The sequence below is a fragment of the Lampris incognitus genome, chromosome 6, assembly GCF_029633865.1.
Source record: "Lampris incognitus isolate fLamInc1 chromosome 6, fLamInc1.hap2, whole genome shotgun sequence".
NCBI lineage: Eukaryota > Metazoa > Chordata > Actinopteri > Lampriformes > Lampridae > Lampris > Lampris incognitus.
In genome coordinates this window covers 4052405-4072301 of record NC_079216.1, presented here as the reverse complement: position 1 = coordinate 4072301, position 19897 = coordinate 4052405, and the positions used below count along the sequence as shown (strand labels likewise).

General features: G+C 47.6%; 1 protein-coding gene across 3 annotated transcripts; it reads left to right on the top strand.

Moving 5' to 3' along the window:
• Window positions 1-763: 763 nt before the first annotated feature.
• On the top strand, window positions 764-19591 carry adpgk (ADP-dependent glucokinase). Of its 3 annotated transcripts, none has more exons than XM_056281299.1 (8): window positions 764-884; window positions 5056-5299; window positions 6003-6228; window positions 7616-7678; window positions 8286-8406; window positions 12941-13137; window positions 14140-14238; window positions 16469-19591. In XM_056281299.1, exons 2-8 carry the CDS (start codon window positions 5073-5075, stop codon window positions 17027-17029), a joined length of 1494 nt encoding a protein of 497 aa, XP_056137274.1. In that variant the 5' UTR covers window positions 764-884; window positions 5056-5072; the 3' UTR covers window positions 17030-19591. The 3 variants fall into 3 exon arrangements, with proteins under 3 accessions (XP_056137274.1, XP_056137273.1, XP_056137275.1); XM_056281298.1 differs by having other exon boundaries at window positions 16466-19591; XM_056281300.1 differs by lacking the exons at window positions 764-884; window positions 5056-5299; window positions 6003-6228; window positions 7616-7678 and adding an exon at window positions 7787-7878 and having other exon boundaries at window positions 16466-19591.
• The last annotated feature ends 306 nt before the right edge of the window (window positions 19592-19897 follow it).

Genomic DNA, 19897 nt, shown 5'->3' with positions numbered 1-19897 from the left:
ATAAAGGTCTCGGTCACATCTGAGTAAAATAATCCTATTTCTATAAATGTCATAGGATCTTTTTTTTAAAAGATATTTTATTTTCACGGACCCCTTGCAATTACACCCCCGGTTGAGAAACACTGGACTAGATGATGAAAAATACATAAACTGAATAGAAAGTAATAAAATTAAAAAGAAAGAAAAACATTTGCATTAAAACTGAAAATATTGGAAAATAAATTGAAAACTTGTTTTCTCTCCGTTCTTTATGGAACACGTTTCCATATACAATCGTACAAAGTCAGACAGCAGAAAATAAAGATAAAAATAAAACGCATCTTGCAGTGCCAGAGTTTGGGTTACATGCAGCATGCTGAATTCGCCTAGTAACTCGAAGTCTTGACAGCTTTGTTGTTTTTAAGAGGAAGTAAAGTGGCGCTATATTGTCTAGTGCAGCAAATGTGGCTTGGTTCCCTTCTCTTCGCTCTCGAACTCCCGACACGTACCGCGGTGAGCCTGCCACACGTCTGATTGGTTGAGACGGAGCCTTCCATAGCGCTGATTGGTTGAAATGAGGGAGAAGGCGGGGCTTCTTCCCGGACTAAGCCGGTGATCGCCGCCCGCTGCTGAGGACCTACACGTTTCGAATTGGCTTCACACAGTACGCATGCGCCAGGGGGACGAAAGGCGGAAGTCCTGTACGCTGAACCCTCCACGCAGCCTGTCTGTCAATCAGCGCACCTTCGTTGACTTCAGCCACACTGGTAAGCAGCAACAGCAGCGAGCAGTCCGCACACCGCCACCAAGTCCCGGAGCCGCACCAGCACCAGCACCAGCAGCCGCCGCCGCCGCGCCAGGAAACAGGACCCTTCCTGATCGTCCAGCCCGAAGCCTGAACTCCGGTACGTGCTGTTAAGTAGCGTTGCTTCCTGACGCGGCGCCGCCGCCGCTTTATAAATGAGAGTCTCTTTAGAAGACGACCGAGTCCGAAGAGACGCTCACAGTGCTGGTCTCCAGATTAGGTCGCTCGCTAATCCCAGCAGGCTAAAGATACTGCTGCAGGTCTGCAGCCCCTAGCCCCCCAGCACCCCCCCCGGGGGTTTCACCTTAACTGTAAGGTAACACTGTAGTACGGCTGTAAGGTAATACTGTAGTACAGCTGTAAGGTAACACTGTAGTACGGCTGTAAGGTAATACTGTAGTACAGCTGTAAGGTAACACTGTAGTACAGCTGTAAGGCATCTCACCTTAACTGTAAGGTAACACTGTAGTACGGCTGTAAGGTAATACTGTAGTACAGCTGTAAGGTAATACTGTAGTACAGCTGTAAGGCATCTCACCTTAACTGTAAGGCAATACTGTAGTACAGCTGTAAGGTAATACTGTAGTACAGCTGTAAGGTAACACTAGTACAGCTGTAAGGTAACACTGTAGTACAGCTGTAAGGTAACACTGTAGTACAGCTGTAAGGCATCTCACCTTAACTGTAAGGCAATACTGTAGTACAGCTGTAAGGTAATACTGTAGTACAGCTGTAAGGTAATACTGTAGTACAGCTATAAGGCAATACTGTAGTACAGCTGTAAGGTAATACTGTAGTACAGCTGTAAGGCATCTCACCTTAACTGTAAGGGAATACTGTAGTACAGCTGTAAGGTAGTACTGTAGTACAGCTGTAAGGCATCTCACCTTAACTGTAAGGTAATACTGTAGTACAGCTGTAAGGTAATACTGTAGTACAGCTATAAGGCAATACTGTAGTACAGCTGTAAGGCAATACTGTAGTACAGCTGTAAGGCAATACTGTAGTACAGCTGTAAGGCAATACTGTAGTACAGCTGTAAGGCAATACTGTAGTACAGCTGTAAGGTAATACTGTAGTACAGCTGTAAGGTAATACTGTAGTACAGCTATAAGGCAATACTGTAGTACAGCTGTAAGGTAATACTGTAGTACAGCTATAAGGCAATACTGTAGTACAGCTATAAGGCAATACTGTAGTACAGCTGTAAGGCAATACTGTAGTACAGCTGTAAGGTAATACTGTAGTACAACTGTAAGGCAATACAGCCTGTTACTGCAACACGAACTGCTCAGAGGAGGCAACGGTGAGAGGAGGCAGCAGTGAGAGGAGTTAGCGGTGAGAGGAGTTAGCGGTGAGAGGAGGCAGCAGTGAGAGGAGTTAGCGGTGAGAGGAGTTAGCGGTGAGAGGAGGCAGCAGTGAGAGGAGTTAGCGGTGAGAGGAGTTAGCGGTGAGAGGAGTTAGCGGTGAGAGGAGGCAGCAGTGAGAGGAGTTAGCGGTGAGAGGAGGCAGCAGTGAGAGGAGTTAGCGGTGAGAGGAGTTAGCGGTGAGAGGAGGCAGTATAGCAGCGGTTTATCCACATCTACCCCTCCATGGTGGACAGCGCAGCTCCAGCCAGTCAGTACATTCAGCAGTCCCGGACCAGGACCAGGACCAGCTGGCTGACTGGCTGTCTGAAACTGGGATGTTAAAATGTGTACTATGTCTCAGTGAAGAAAACAACGGATAAAGTAGTTGGGAAAACTATGAGGGATTCTTTTGAGTAGAAGGGAAAATGATACTATACTATACTAGTACACTATACTATACTATGCTATGCTATACTTTACTATGATGATTATACTATACTATGCTATACTATACTATGATGTAAAGAAGCGTACTCAGATTTCATAACCAGAAGTATTCACAGCAACTTGTCTGAGTTGTTGTGACCTAAAAGGTTTGTGTGTATGTAAGTTCGGGTATTTATAGGAAAAAGAAAAATAACCTGTAGAAGGTTTCCCGCTCCCAAGTCTGTGCTGCACCTCCTCTCAGATTTAAACACTCGATGACATCACAGTAATGCAGGCCAATATGGAGAATATCATGATGATAATCACAGGGCACTTGACTGATATGTCAGGATGTCTGCTTACGGGAATAACGATGCCATGTGTAAGAATCCAACTGATGGTTTTCACATCGAACTGATCGGAATTGTAAAGTACAATATCAAATCAAAACTAATACTCCCTCAGATATTTCATCTCATTGTGTGAGAAAGATTCTCGTTATCATCAGTTTAGACCACGGCACGGTGGCCCAGTGGTTGTTGCCTCACAGCAAGAAGGTCCTGGGTTCGAACCCCAGGCCGTCCCAGGTCCTTTCTGTGTGGAGTTTGCGCGTTCTCCCCGTGTCTGCGTGGGTTTCCTCCCACCATCAAAAAGACATGCATGTTAGGGTTAATACTCCTGCCTGTGCCCCTGAGCAAGGCGATGGAAAGAAGAACTGGAGTTGGTCCCTGGGTGCTGCAGCTGCCCACTGCCCCTGTACAGTAGGGTGGGTTACATGCAGAAGACAAACTCACTGTAAGACTATAATGTTGTCTTGGCAATTATTTAATTCCACTCTGACAGTAAATGAGGAGCGAGACAAAAATCTCTTACAGTATTCCATCCATCCATCCATCCGTCCATCCGTCCATCCATCCATCCATCCATCCATCCATCCATCCATCCATCCATCCATCCATCCATCCATCCATCCATCCATCCATCCATCCATCCATCCATCCATCCATTACCTGAACCGCTTATCCTGCTCTCAGGGTCGCGGGGATGCTGGAGCCTATCCCAGCAGTCATTGGGCAGCAGGCAGGGAGACACCCTGGACAGGCCGCTAGGCCACCACACACACACACACACACACACACACACACACACACACACACACACACACACACACACACACACACACACACACACCTAAGGACAATGTAGTACGGCCGATCCACCTGACCTACATGTCTTTTGACTGTGGGAGGAAACAGGAGCCCCCGGAGGAAACCCACACAGACACAGGGAGAACATGCAAACTCCACACAGAGGACGACCCGGGACCATCCCCAAGGTTGGACTACCCCGGGACTCGAACCCAGGACCGTCTTGCTGTGAGGCGACTGTGCTAACCACTGCGCCACCCTGCTGCCCTCTTACAGTATTGTCGCATGATTTTGATTTATGTTCAGTGAACGGACGCATCCAAGCCTGGACGCTTGAATGTGCGCCGATCAATAGACCACAGTCTCTCTTATAGGGCAGTTGTCTGTTCTTCCCCTCCTTATCTCATGTCTTCCAGCTCTCATCCCACCAAGGCCACTTCTCCAATTAATGTGTACACACTTGCCACACTCAGTGAGTCTCCTCTGCTATCAACCAACAGTTAACAGCAGGCCTTTATTTGTGCACCTGGAGGAGACGCCTTATAAGACTACCTTTGTTCTGCTACACCTGGACTTTAAGCATCTATCTCAGCAATGTAAAACAAAATTAAACATGGTATATGTCAGGTAGCATGTTGGCGCAGTGGTTAGCATGGTCGCCTCACAGCCAGAAGGTCCTGGGTTCGAACGCCGGGGTAGTCCAACCTTGGAGGGTCGTCCTCTGTGTGGAGGTTGCATGTTCTCCCCATGTCTCTGTGGGTTTCCTCCAGGTGCTCTGGTTTCCTCCCACAGTCCAAAGACCTGTAGGTCAGGTGAATCGGCCGTACTAAATTGTCCCTAGGTGTGAATATGTCGGCCCCGTGGTGGACTGGCGGCCTGTCCAGGGTGTCTCCCCGCCTGCCGCCCAGTGACTGCTGGGATAGGCTCCAGCATCCCGTGACCCCAATTGGGATAAGCAGCTTAGATAATGGGTGGATGGATGGATGGGTGGTATAGGTCATACATGGTGACAGATTAAATGTAAGCAAACATCACATATGAATTGCTCTCACAAATGTCGAATAAAGTGGCTTTCATTTCAATTTCAAAACAATATCGTTATTTCATCCTAATACAACACCATTGAAAGATGATAAATGATCATATTGTATCATTCCCCAGTCCTGCATCATAGGATTGAATCTGAAGAGTCTTGGTTTGTATCCGTGGGAGGGTTGTTCATGTTACACATGAATGTCCAGGACCACAAGAAAAACCCCCAGACTGCAGGAGGCCTTAATGTTGATGAAGAACCTGCTGAAGGTAGAAATGTATTGACCGCTGAGCCCAGGTTGTTTTCTCTCTTCAGGACGGTGGTGCAGCACCATGTGGAGGAGGGCATCTGCAGCTGCCCTGCTGGCCTTAGCTGTGGGGTTTCTGTACCACTCCAGCCCTGAACTACCGGAGCAGCTCCTACAGTACATCACCCTGCCAGCCTCCCAGTCTGCCCCAGACCACCAAAGCCAGCAGCCCAGTTTTGAGCAGGTCATCTCCACCGCCTGGGACACCCTGATAAAATTGCCTGCCCAGCAGTGGAGCAGAGTGGCAGTAGGGTGAATATCTGTCCGTCTGTCTGTCTGTCTGTCTGTCTGTCTGTCTGTCTGTCTGTCTGTCTGTCTGTCTTCCTGATTATTTACTTACTCGTTCTTTCAGCGCTGAACGTGACAACTAGATGGAAGATATTTCTGGTGTAAGCAAATGCCTGAAGCCAGTTCCCCATCACCAACTCAAGTTTCTTGAGTCCATTCTACAATGAACTGCTTTTATTTGATTTATGCAAATGACATAGTTGTTTATAACAGCTTATACACTGTGCCTGTTGCATAGCCAACAAACGGGCTACGACAATCCCCATAATTCTCGAGCTTTCTAGGGAACACTTCACATCCTGATAGTATCTGTGTGACTTGTGAGTCACGCGGAGTCGCTGACTGCTCCTCTTCACCTGCTAGTAGCAGGTTTTTCCCGGGGAACGTAACATGTGGAGGTTCACACTATTCCCCCCAGATCCTCCACCAGCTGTACAGATACCCCACCACCTATAGGAGACACTATTTACAATGTTGGGACACAGTACCCCTACCACCCCCCCCCCCCCCCCCCAAGAACACTGACAAGTGTGATGCCTGGCTGAACCGGAAGACAGCACCGGGGTTTGAACAGTCAAACTCGGCATTGTGACGTTGCCGGGTCAGTCACCTGAGTGCCCGGCTTGCTTCATATTTTTACGTAACTGTCTCTCTTCTCTTTCTGAAGGGTCAACGCCTGTGTGGATGTGGTCGTCTCTGGGGTTGGACTGCTGCAGGCTTTGGCCATGGATCCCGGTTCTGGTCTAGATCATGAAGTCTTGCACTCAAAAGAGGACCTGAAGGAGGCCTTCATCCATTTCATGGCGCGGGGAGCAGCCGCGGAGCGTTTCTTCAGCGATCGGGAGACATTTCAGAGAATAGCACAGGCAGCGGCCGAGTACCCCGGGGCGAAGGTGAGACTCTGTTACTCGCCGAGCTGGTGGGTGGGAAAACATCTTGGCGTCTAGACTTCAGCCGGACAATATTTGGTTGAAAAGGGGAAGTTTGCCAGATGTGTTGGGCAGCATTCTTTGTAGTCTCAGTGTAGATAGATGTTAGATTACCCCAGTGCACAAAGACATTTTATAAAATGCGTCTATTTGGGAGTCCGGGTAGCGTGGCGGTCTATTCCGTTGCCTACCAACATGGGGACCGTCGGTTCGAATCCCCGTGTTCCCTCCGGCTTGGTCGGGCATCTCTACAGACACAATTGGCCATGTCTGCAGGTGGGAAGCCGGATGTGGGTATGTGTACTGGTAGCTGCACTAGCGCCTCCTCTGGTCGGTTGGGGCGCCTGTTCGGGGGGGAGGGGGAACTAGGGGGAATAGCATAATCCTCCCACGTGGTTCGTCCCCCTGGTGAAACTCCTCACTGTCGGGTGAAAAGAAGCGGCTGGTGACTCCACATGTATGGGAGGAGGCATGTGGTAGTCTGCAGCCCTCCCCGGATCAGCAGAGGGGGCGGAGCAGAGACCGGGACGGCTCAGAGAGTGGGGTGATTGGCCAGGTACAATTGGGGAGAAAAAGGGGGGGGGGACCAAAAAAGCATCTATTTAATCTTAAATGTGGTAGAAGGCAGAAGAACTAACTTTTATGTTGCATTTAACTGCGTGACTGGAAAGTAGGCGAGAAATGGCCCAGTGATGTTTGGCTGTTAGAGGATTTAAGCAAGCCGGTTCAGTCAGAGCCGCTACATAGACCTCTCTCGGCGTCTAGATGTCGGTTAGTGCTCTGGGTAAATCTCTGGAGTTGACCTAGAGGTTAAAGGTCAGACAGTGGACGGACGTTGTGGCTTGCTCAAATCCAGAACGCTACAGTTCCGAGTAACTACAACAGGTTGACGTGCCCTTGAGCTGGACACCAAACCATCAGCAGCTTCAGAGTTGTCGTTTTATCGAGTGGTATGTGTTCCCGTATGTTACTTTAAGCTAGGCATTGCCTCGATCGGCTTTCTCTGGATAACTAAAGTTTAAAAAAACACGTCTGTGTTGTCAAATGCCCCTTTTCCACTACATGGTACCGGCTCAACTTGACTCGACTTTTTCTTTTTCCATTACTGGAAAGTACCAGCATTTTGGTAACTGTTACCACTTTTCTGGTACCGCCTTTGTCAAGGTTCCAAAAAAACTGGAGCGGGTACCAAAATCAATGCAGACCAGCTACACTGAGGGGGTACTGCTACGGTGATGGAAAACGACACTGCGAGTCGAGTTGAGCCGGTACCATGTTGTGGAAGAGGGGCAAAAGTGTTGATTCTTAATTCACTTTTGCTTCTCATTGGTATTCTCATTGTCTGTCTCAGCTGTACGTCGGAGGGAATGCCGCCCTCATCGGTCAGAAACTTGCCTCATACCCTGACTTAATGGTGAGTCACTTACCCTCATTTTAAAACTCTTCAAACCAAAGAGAACTGGAGAGCTGGTAAGCAGACTTTTTTCAGGCCCGTTTAAATATTCAGCCAGGATGTGAAATGCATTTTCCTCTACAGAGAATCAGCCATGTGGTAACTTTTCACCCACAATGCCTTTCAGTACAAGTCAGCCACTTTCGTCAGTTTGGGGGCCTGTAAGTTTCACAGAACTTCACTTGACAATAATTCATACAGGAAACCAGGAATGCAGAATTTGTTTAAAAGTGAAAATAAACAAATCATAATCTCTGCACTAATTTTTAAAGAGGCTGCATTTTATCAAGGGAAAATGTTTTTTGAATGGTCTGACAGGTTAATTCAGCTTTCATGAAAAACCTCTGTGGACTACAAATCTAATTACATTTTAGAAACGAAATCCTCCATAAACTTCTTGGGCATTATTTTGCAACTCCAGACATTAATTTAAAGGCCTAATTCCCATCAGAACATAATTAAATCTGCTTGCATACAATAAACCCCACAAAAGAACGTACTAAAACAGTCTGTGTCCTGAACCGGCTTAGCCATGTCAGCGTGAACCAAACTGCTCCTGGTCCGTCAGGTGTTGTTGTGTGCGCCAATCGGTCCCAAACTTCACGAGATGCTGGATGAGCAGATTGTGGTTCCCCCAGAGTCCCTCCAAGAGACTGATGAATACCACCTCATCCTGGAATACAAAGCAGGTGAAGAGCAACAAGACAATGAACACAGACACACACACACACTTACGCACACACACAAACACATACATGAACATACACACGTCTTCCTACACGCACACCACGCGCACACACAGACACACACAAATAATTATCCTCGGCAGTCACTCCTAGCAAGTATGACTGTCCTCTCCGTTGGGTTGTCTACTTGTGTGTCTTCAGATGGCTGTAGAGGCCCACCCATGATCCACATACTTTGGTGCCGTGTGGACAGGGGAAAGTGGTGGTGGTGGTGGTGGTTGAGCCTTTTTCTCTCTCCTTGTGGTGCTGTCGCTTTTCCTCTGCAGCACAGTGGAGTTCCATTTCATGACGTACCACTCCTTCCTGCACGGATTTCTTCCAGCAGCGCCTATCCAGTGTAACGTGTTCCCAGTTGCTCGATGTGATTTTGATGTGAATTTCTTCAGACTGGTCTTGATATTGGCCTTGAAATGTTTCTTTTGCCCGCCAGGAGCTCACTGACCTTCCTTCAGCTGGGAGAAAAGGATTTGTTTAGGGAGATATGTGTTGGACATGCGGAGGACATGGCTGTCCATTGGAGATGGTGCTGCGTTATTGTGATGGTGATGCTAGTCATGTTGGCTTCCTCCAGAACGCTGATGTTGGTGCGTTTGTCCTTCCAGCTGATCCTCAGGATCTTTCGTAAGGATCTTTAGTGGTATTGTTTCAGGGCTCTCGGGTGTCTGCTGTAGGTGGTCCATGACTTTGCTGCATACTGCAAGGTGGGGAGAATAACAGCTCTGTAGACCAGGAGTTTTGTTTGGGTCTTTAGGTCTTGGTCTTCGAAGACTCTTTTCCTGAGTCTGGTGTAAGCACCACTGGCACAACTCAGGTGATGGTTGACCTCGGAGTCGATGTCAGCTTTTGAGGAGAGAAGGCTGCCGAGGTAGGGGAAGTGATCAATGTTTTCAAGAATTTTGTTGTCCACTTTTATGATAGGCTGGGTAGATGGCTAGTTGGGTGGAGGTTGATATAGGACCTGGGTCTTCTTGATGTTTAATGCTAGACCCAGGGCTCTGTATACCTCGGCAAAGGCATTCAGAATGTCCTGGAGGTCTTCTGCGGAGTGTGCTGCGATGATTTTGTCATCTGCATACTGAAGCTCCATGATGGTGATGTTGCAGACTTTGCTCTTGGCCTTGAACAAATTAAGGTTGAAGAACCTATTGTCAGTTCTGTATCGGATTGGGATTCCCCTGTGGCAGCTCTTCGCCAATGAGATGGAGTATGGCAGCAATAAAAATGACAAACAGGGTGGGTGCAATGATGCATCTGTGTTTGACCCCTGTTTCCACAGTGAAGGGCTCTGACTCAGAGTTGCTGTTGCTGAGCACTGTGACTGACATGCCGTCATGTAGAAGCCTCAATATTCTGATGTATTTGCCAGGGCAGCCATAGCTTGATAGTATGCTCCACAGAGCCTGGTGGTCTACTGAGTCAAAGGCCTTTGTCTGGTCTATGAAAGCCATGTACAAAGGCTGCCATTGTTCACAACATTTTTCCTGGAGTTGGCATGCTGTAAACATCATGTCTGCTGTACTTCTGGATGGGTGGAAGCAACACTTAGATTCTGGAAATGCTTCCTCAGCCAGTGGTAACAGTCGGTTTGCAAGACCCCGAGCAAGGACTTTGCCAGGTGTTGACAGGAGTGAGATGCCTGTGTAAGTTTCTTCATTCTATCTTGTCCCCTTTCTTGAATATGGCCACTGTTGGAGCATTCCTGAGCTCTGAGGGAAGTTCTTCTTTATCCTAGACCTTGAGGAGGAGGGCATGGATGTCTTACAGGAGCTCTGGTCCACCTTCCTTTAAGACCTCAACTGGGATCCCATCTGGACTGGTGTGTTTGTTGTTCTTAAGGCTTCTGATGGCATCGTGAACCTCTGTCATGGTGGGAGGTTCCCCAATGTCTTCTCTGATAGGACTCTTGCGGAATGTGGCTGGCAATGTCTGGTTCAGCTGTGCTGTTGCGGTTGAGGAGTTCTTAGAAGTGCTCCTTCCATTGGGCGTTAATGGCATTGTTGTCCTTCAGCAGCTCCTGCCTGTCATTTGAGCACAGGGGGGTTAAGCCACGGTTGCTTGGACCATAGACAGCCTTAGTAGCACTGAAAAAGCTTCAAGTGTCACCCGGGTCTGCCAGTAAATGGATTTTCAGAGCCTTTTCTGTCCACCAAGACTGCTTAAGCTCCCTCACTTGTCTCTGAACGTCCACCTCGGCTCTGGAGTGAGCCACTCTTATCTTTGCAGGTTACATCCTTTTACCAGGCATGAAAGGCTTTCCTTTTCTTGGAGATGAGCTGTTCTTTCACTGTGTCATTCTCATCAAACCAGTCCTTGTTTTTTCTGGATTTCTACCCAAGGACGGTTTTGCAGGTGTTGAGGATGGTGGATTTCAGCAGGCTCCAGTGCTTCTCAGTGTCATCAGGATATTCCTGTTGGGGGGTTTCCCCTAGAGAGACCTGAAGTCGCTGCTGGGTGGCAGTTTCATTCAGGCTTTGATGGTTCAGTCTTGGCCAGATCTGCTTCTTTTGAACCCTCCTCTTCCTCTTGAGTTTGATGGACATCGTGGAGCAGATGAGGCAATGATCTGTCCAGCAGTCATCTGCATTGATCATGGCCCTGGTGATGTTCATATCACAGCAATCCCTGGTTTGTACAATGACATAGTCAAGGAGATGCGACTATTTGGAGCGGGGATGTCTCCAAGATACCTTAAATTTGTTTTTCTGGCAAAGAGTGTTAGTGATGTTGAAGTTGTACTGAGCACATTTGCTAAAAATCAGAACTCCATTGGAGTTGATGTTCCCGATGCCTTCCTTTCCTATAGTGCCCTTCCAGAGATGTTGATCCCAGCCAACCCTGGTGTTGAAGTCTCCTAGGAGAATAATCTTATCCTCTTTGGGGGTTCTTGACAGTGTCTCATCTAAGCAGGCATAGGTCTCTTTTACTTCCTCTTCAGAGTCTAAAGTAGGGGCATAGGCACTCACAACTGTTGCCATTTGGTTGTTGGCAAGCACCAAGCGGATGGTCATGAGACACTCACTGATCCCCACAGGAAGTTCAGATAGGTGGCTGATGATCTGGTTGCTGATGGCAAATCCAACACCATGGATCCCGGGCTCATCAGCAGCTTTTCCTTTCCAGAAGAAAGTGTAGCCACCCTTCTCCTCCTTCAGTTGTCCTTCGTCTGCCCATCAGGTTTCAGAAGGGGCAGCGATGCCAATCCGGCATCTCTCAGTTCTCTAGCAATGATCGCGGTTCTCCTCTCCGGTCTGTCACTGGTTGCACTATCCATCAGTGTGCGCACATTTCACGCTCCAAAGTTCATGTTTCTGTGTTTCTGACCGCATGTGGTGATCCCTCTGGACACGGTAATCCAGTCAGGAGGTTTGACACATGCACACACACATGGACAGACGGTCACGCTTCACCTCCTACATCTAAAGCTGTTTTTACACAGAACCAGTGATTGGCTTGCATTCTCCATGAATCTTAATTATGCTTGTTCACTTAAATATGTAAACTTGGATTATTAGTATGATTTTTGAAATCAGATCAGTTTTTCAATTGGTTTGTGTTTCCATGGCAGCCACAACAGTTTCTTCCTCACCTGAATAATTGGAGGACCACCTCTTTCTCCTCCCTCCATCACTGTCCGTGTGGAGGCTTCCTCTTTATTCTAGAGGGAAATAATCTTCCCATAATGTGAATATCTGTCTCTCTGTGTGAAATCTGCCTCAGTCCTTCTACATTTTAAATACTTTGGTCAATCTACTGGACTACGCATCCAGCAGTATTTTCTTCTAGACCAGCAGTATTTTCTTCTAGACCAGCACAGGAAATGTTAACAGGTGGCGCTTCCACGTCTGCATGGCTCAAAGGCACTCCATCAAGATTTATGGTTCTTCCTGGAACTGAGCCACAGGCAGAGCTCTGAAGAGGCCGGACATTTTAACACTCAGCTTGAATCTTGCCCATCATATTTATTTATCTATATATTGATTACATAATCTATTTCTACTGCAGCATATCTATGTACTGTTTCATGTCCAAACCTTTACTTGTGCAAATATTTTCATCCTGTTTTAAACCTCACTCAATAAAAACCACGTCACCATTGTTCTTGTTTATAACTTTGCACATAAAAGTTGAATTAGTTAAACTTGGTATCTGGATGAACTGGATTTCATTCCCATTTCCACACCTGGATGACTGAGCATGCATCGAGACATTGCACTTTGTCTATTTTTTTTAATCTCTCTATTTTTGCATTGTATCATAAACTGCCAGCTTATGATATGTGCCTTATGCCTTTGTACAAGTACATTTACAGTAGAGAATCTGAATCTGGGTTAAGATACAGCTACCTTCAGGAAGCAGCCCAGATGTCTTGGTGGACATGGACGTGACAGGTGTTCATGCCAGACAGATGCAAACTCGGTCTTCTCAGATGCGACGCCTGATGTGAGAAATGAATCTGATCCTCCGTCTACATCCTCAGGTGAGCGGTGGGGTTCGACTCAGGCACCCCAGGCCAGCCGCTTCATTTTCTCTCATGACGTGTCCAACGGGGAGATGAGCCCTCTGGAGACGTTTGTGGCCAGCCTGGAGGAGTTCCAGCCCGACCTGGTGGTTCTGTCGGGCCTGCACATGATGGAAGGCCAGGGGAGACAGCTCTGGGAGGAGAGGCTGAAGGAGGTCACGTTCCATTTTACAGTCTAAGACTTGACTAGCCTCTCAGCAGAGAGTAGGTTTAAACTCCAGCATGGCCACTGTTATCAGCATGACCTGTGTGACCAGTAGACAAAAGGAAGGTGTGCAGCAAAGTAAAAGAGTGTTGTGGAAGGGCGTCCAGGTAGCATAGCAGTCTATTCCATTACCTACCAATACGGGGATCACCAGTTCAAATCCCCGTGTTACCTCCGGCTTGGTCGGGCATCCCTACAGACACAATTGGCCGTGTCTGCGGGTGGGAAGCCGGATGTGGGTATGTGTCCTGGTCGCTGCACTAGCGCCTCCTCTGGTCGGTCGGGGTGCCTGTTCGGGGGGGAGGGGGAACTGGGGGAAATAGCGTGATCCTCCCACGCGCTACGTCCCCCTGGTGAAACTCCTCATTGTCAGGTGAAAAGAAGCGGCTAGCGACTCCACATGTATGGGAGGAGGCATGTGGTAGTCTGCAGCCCTCCCCGGATCGGCAGAGGGGGTGGAGCGGCGACCGGGACGGCTCAGAAGAGTGGGGTAAATTGGCCAGGTACAACTAGGGAGAAAGAGAGGGGGAAATTCCACAAAGAAAAAAATTATTGTGGAGATGAGTTTTTTTGTGAATATTGTTCATCACACATCAGAATTAATAAAATATTTTTTATTTTGAAGCTAATGAAGTGTTGTTCCTTGAATAGGAATTTGAATATACGTTTTTGGCACATCAGCTACACATTTGTTAGGAATTTATTACTCTGTCCATTTTTAGAATAACAAAATGATCACAGTTATCTAAAACGCCCTCCCTGGATACCCACAAACATAAGTCAGTCATGTTTAAACAGAAAATATTTTTAAAGGCAGACAGGCAGCGCAACACCATTTTGCCATTGGATTGCGCTCTTGTAGCTTCAGGAGCTGCACCATGGCAGTGCCTGAAATCAAGTGGGCTTTGTGTCTGGTAGTATCTTAATGCTGTGCAAATGTGTGCTCCTGCAGGCTGTGGTGGCCGTATCTGACATCCCCAGAGAGGTTCCCATCCACCTGGAGCTGGCCAGCATGACCGACAGAGACTACATGAACAGCATCATGAAGGAGGTACATGTTGAGGCGTAGAGCTGTAGTCCATCCATCCATTATCCGAGCCGCTTATCCTGCTGTCAGGGTCGCAGGGATGCTGGAGCCTATCCCAGCAGTCACTGGGCGGCAGGCGGGGAGACACCCTGGACAGGCCACTAGGCCATCACACAGGACACACACACACACACACACATTCATACCTAGGGACAGTGTAGTACGGCCGGTTCACCTGACCTTCATGTCTTTGGGCTGTGGGAGGAAACCGGAGCACCCGGAGGAAACCCACACAGACAGGGGGAGAACACGCAAACTCCACACAGAGGACGACCCACGACGACCCCCAAGGTTAGACTACCCCGGGGCTTGAACCCAGGACCTTCTTGCTGTGAGGCGACCGTGCTAACCACTGCACCACCGTGCCGCCAGAGCTGAAGTCAAATGTCTTAAAACTGTATCACGTGTCACATGACAAGACATTAACTAGAAAAAAAGCACAATTTTCCCCAAATGTGATAGAATTAAGAAACATGTCTCGGATATCCAAAGGAATTGAATCGAGTGCAACTGGACTTGGTATATATATGTTGCACTCGATTCAATTCCTTTGGATAACCATGACCTGGATGAATGAGAACATTCACAGACATGTCTCGGATAGCGGCACGGTGGCGCAGTGGTGAGTGCAGTCGCCTCACAGCAAGAAGGTCCTGGGTTCGAGCCCCGGGGTAGTCCAACCTTGGGGGGTCATCCTCTGTGTGGAGTTTGCATGTTCTCCCCGTGTCTGCGTGGGTTTCCTCCGGGTGCTCCGGTTTCCTCCCACAGTCCAAAGACATGTGGGTCAGGTGAATCGGCCGTATTAAATTGTCCCTAGGTACGAATGTGTGTATGTCGGCCCTGTGTGATGGCCCGGCGGCCTGTCCAGGGTGTCTCCCCGCCTGCCACCCAATGACCGCTGGGATAGGCTCCAGCCTCCCCGCGACCCTGAGAGCAGGATGAGTGGTTCTGATAATGGATGGCTGGCTGGATGGAGCGGTTGGGATTGTCTCTGATAGCGAGTGGATGGTCTTCACTACACCTGGCGTTCATGTGCATCCAGACTGTCTCGTCATTTCTGACTGGAACATGGAAATTTGTTTTCTCGTTCCTTCGCTTAAAGGCGGATCACAGCGTATCACTTTCTCTGATGATATTTCACGTGCTTTACGTTCACGTTGATCTAGCTTGTTCTGGAAAGTATCGGACGCTGTCCATCACCGGTCATGTTTTTGTCTATGTTTGCTTTCTGTGTGGATCCATTCACTTAAGTTTCACTGAGCTTCTTTCCGTTTACGTTGTTACTGTGTGTGGACAGGAGAGGAACTGGCCCTCTGCTGTGGAGATCACACTCCGATTTGTATAGTTTTGATTTTTCTGCTTGTAATCATACATAAATTATTGTCCTCAGAGAGGACATTATTATTTCTCACAGTTGATGCAAGTCCCACTGTAGTGCATATAAATCAATAGATACATCCATCCATCCATTATCCAAACCGCTTATCCTGCTCTCAGGGTCACGGGATACATAACCCAGTAAATCAGACATTGTACTGTACTACAGTCTACTACTACTACTACTACTACTTTTTGTTGCTCCCGTTATGGGTCGCCACAGCAGATCATCTGTTTCCATCACTTCCTGTCCTCTGCATCTTCCTACATACTTCTCTTGTAACATGGCAGTATGACATGGAGGTCTTCCTAATGACATCCTCCCATGTTATCACTTGACTACTGTCAGCATGCTGAGAAACCAGGTGGCCCCATAGAGAAGTATTAGAATAACAGTACTATGATGGAGAAGGAGAAAGAGGAGGTGGACCGGCTAGTTTCTTAGCTCGTCTCTGCTTGACAGCGTCTATGAATATCCATGGTTTATTGTCCAGCGTGATGCCAAGATACCCACCTCCACCTCCTCTCTGGTGGTTATTTTAGTAGTCGGGTGTGTTCAGTTGTACCAAGGGATTTATGAACAAGTCTTTGAAATGTTGAGTTGTAGGACGTTTTCTGGTCACATCTGCTGCTGAAATGAAGTATGACCTGTAGACTGCGGATCACGCAGGATGCATGTTGACGTCATGTATGAAGAGGGTGGGCAAACATCAGAGCAACCTGATTTACTGGCGGTTGTGTGTTTAATGTATCTGTCTGTATTCTACTGGTCTCTATCTCTGTATTTAATTGTTTGTTTTCTGTTTCCTGTTAGCAGTTCATGCCCATTGTCAGCTCCATTGGTCTGAATGAACAGGAGCTGCTGTTCCTTGCCCAGGCAGGAAAGGGTCCACATGCGGACTTGACCTCCTGGAAGGGGATCCCAGACGTGGGCCAGGTCAGCGACATTCTCCTTTGGATCCTGGATCAGCATGGCCACAGCGACCCTTCCTCAGAGGCGGACCTCACACGGATCCACTTCCACACCCTGGCGTACCACATCCTGGCCACGGTGGATGGCTACTGGGGAAACCAGGCGGCGGCCGTTATGGCGGGGGCGCGTGTGGCGAGCACGCAGGCCTGCGGGCTCCGGTCTGTTGATGTTTACAAGGTGGAGCTGAAAGCCCCAATGGAGTTCCACAGCTCCGACAGCGAGCCCAGAGAGAAGCTGTCGTTAAACCCGGAAGATCCCGTCACCGTGTGGCGGCGTGGGAATGTGACCTTTCACCTCACGCCGGTGCTGGTCTGTAAACAGCCATTGCGGACAGTAGGGCTCGGGGACGCCATCTCAGCGGAGGGACTGGTGTATTCTGAGTTAAAGCCAGGGCAGGATTTGTAAAAGCTGGTTTATACCTTGCGCTCCGATCCTCTTTATAAAGATGACGTATGCGCAAAAAAAGCCGCTCCCTCCCCCCAGCAAAGTTAGTACGGCAGGTTCCGGGTCCGACCGGGTTCTTTGTCTTCCCTTCCAAAGTTCTGTCCAGTGCATTTCAAATCGTGATTGGCTGTTTTGGATCCTGCCTGATGTCGGCTCCAGCCTGCATCGATCTCCTCGGGTCTCCCCTCCTCCTGTGAGCTTCCCTCTGGACACAGAATCCAGAACAGAACATCCTGGAACCGGGCCGATGCATTTGGGAGGAACTATGCATTGGGCACAGTTTAAAGCCATTCTCACAAACTCCAAAGAGTTTTGTTGGCGCATCTTAGGTTTTGTTGTCTTGCATATCTTCGTTATGCAGTGCCTTGATGGAAAAAGTTCATCTAAAAGAAAAACGTGTTTTAGTCAGTCATTCATCAGCTCGTACCATGGCGGATGGAAACAAACAGCTCCTCAGAAATCTTGAAGTAAATTGTAGGCCGTGGAACCACAGCACCCAGTCAGTATAGCTGTGTCCTCATCAAGGTGTTGCCCTCCTCAGTCTGTCACTGTTTGTCATGGGACCTACAGTCAGTGGTTGGTTCATGCCAGGGGTAAAAATACTTCTTTGCCGGTAACTTTTCCTGTCTACTGCTTTTGTTTCGTTCACATGAAATATGCCGTAAAAAGGTCAAGTGTTGAAAAAGTGTTTCTGGCCCAGGAATAAAACTCCTCTCTGTCCAACCCCCGTGTCCGCACCTGGGAGCTTAAATTAACAAATGTCTTTATCGTCTTAAGAATTTCCGGTCTGGATCAGCTCCCCGCACATCATGTATTTGTTCTTTCTCTAAAGCCTCCTGCAGACTGTGATTTGGGCCGTCTCGGATGAAAGATGACTAAACGTGGCGATATCTTTGGTCGTGGCTCCAAAACGGCGGTCCTACGTCGCACTGTGAGACAGGTTCAAAGACGGCCGTTATTATGGTCTTGCCACTGAAGACAACCTGAGACAAAAGTCTGACAGCGTCCGAAATTTAGGACGACCATCTCACAATGTGACCGCTGCTACGACCTACGTCTACTGACCAACCAATAGAAATGCAGCACGAAATGACACACTATCAATGCGATGCAGAATCTTTGCTGGTGCTAAACACAAACACACTGTTAGCATCTGTGACCCAAATGTCATGGATTCAACAAAACGAGCAACAAAACAAGCTGTGGCGACTATTGAAAGGACTCGATTCCTGCTTGGCGTCATGTTGCTCTACCAGCGGCGTAGATTGATGACACGCTGATGCAGCACACACACCGATGACGTTTTATGGACTTGCGTCGTAGCCTGCGATTCAGTAGTGTTATCATTGTACAGTCTACATACGTCACACTCGATGTCGTACCCAAGTTAATTAGATCCATATCGCACAGTGTGGCTTCCAGTAAACTTATAGGATTGCTAAAATCACACAGTCTGCAGGAGGCTTAAGTGATGTTCAGAAGATAAATACTCAGAAGAACAAGAAAACTAGGGAAGAAAACTTAATGTTGTCTCTTTTTGGCCATAAACACTTCCATTATAAAAACCTTTTTTTGAGTTTTGTGAAGTCCACACAGCAGAACATACAGACGAGCAGCATGTGGGCCAGATGTTCAGAGCATCCTGGTGGGTTTTGGGCCAGATGTTCAGAGCATCCTGGTGCGTTCCGATGCAATCCTGAAATGATCCATCTGTCTGAGGAACTTTAGAAATTAAAGTGTTAAACATCATTCTGGGTGGGATGGGAGACACACATGCAGTAGAACCTAGTACTGAATTAGAAACCGGCTAATTCAGCTAAGAGTTGAATTCATGTCTCATCAGCGAGGTGTAGACTATCGTAACGGGGCCAAAATCCACTGCAGCAAGGCTGTTTGTACCATTCTTTCCACCTCTTAGTCAGTAAATATTTAATTGAATTGATTGTGAATGAGTAAAACACTGACTTTAGCTGAGAGATGCAATAATCTGGCCAGCCTAATGTACCGCTAGTTATTTAATGTGAATTTCTGCACAGTTTCTGATTCCGGTTTGATGTAATTGTACTGTAATAGAGGTAAATGAGCTTTCTCCGTTTTGTTTTTTTCCAGTAAAGTCAAGTCAATTTTATTTGTATAGCCCAAGATCACAAATTACACATACTGACAAATGACCACACTTTTGGGATGTTGTGTTACTGATAGAACTATGTGTTTGTATACCTCAAATGGCCGCTGAAGGCATGCAGCGATGGAGTCTTATTGTACAAATATGTATGTATGTCATCTTACCTAGCAGAACCAATTCTTTGCACTAGGAAGTGGCAGGTCTGCTCAAAGGGGCATCTGCAAAAGGTGAATGTAGCCTTATATTTTAACATTTGAAACCCCAATTCATTTTTAATAATTATTATTAGCAAGTACAATCTGTCAAGTTTACTTATCAGTTGATATATCATGTTTAATATTTTAACAGTTTAAACTGTCAATGTTTAGTTCCTTGTAGTTTGCCATTAAAATGTATATGAAGAGATGGATGTGGGTTTAGTGTTTTGATGAGGACAGATGTGCGTCTTTGTCAACGTTGGGGAGACTAAAAGTCTTTGGAAAATGAAGACATCTTTGGCAAGTAAATTGAACATTAGCTCCAAATGCTTTAGCAGATGTTTGAGTGTTGCAATGGCACCAGTCTACTACTACTACTACTACCACTACTACTTCCCGCTGCTCCCGTTAGGGGGCGCCACAGCGGATGATCTCTTCCTGTCCTCTGCATCTTCCTCTGTGACACCAGCCACCTGCATGTCCTCCCTCACCACATCCATAAACCTC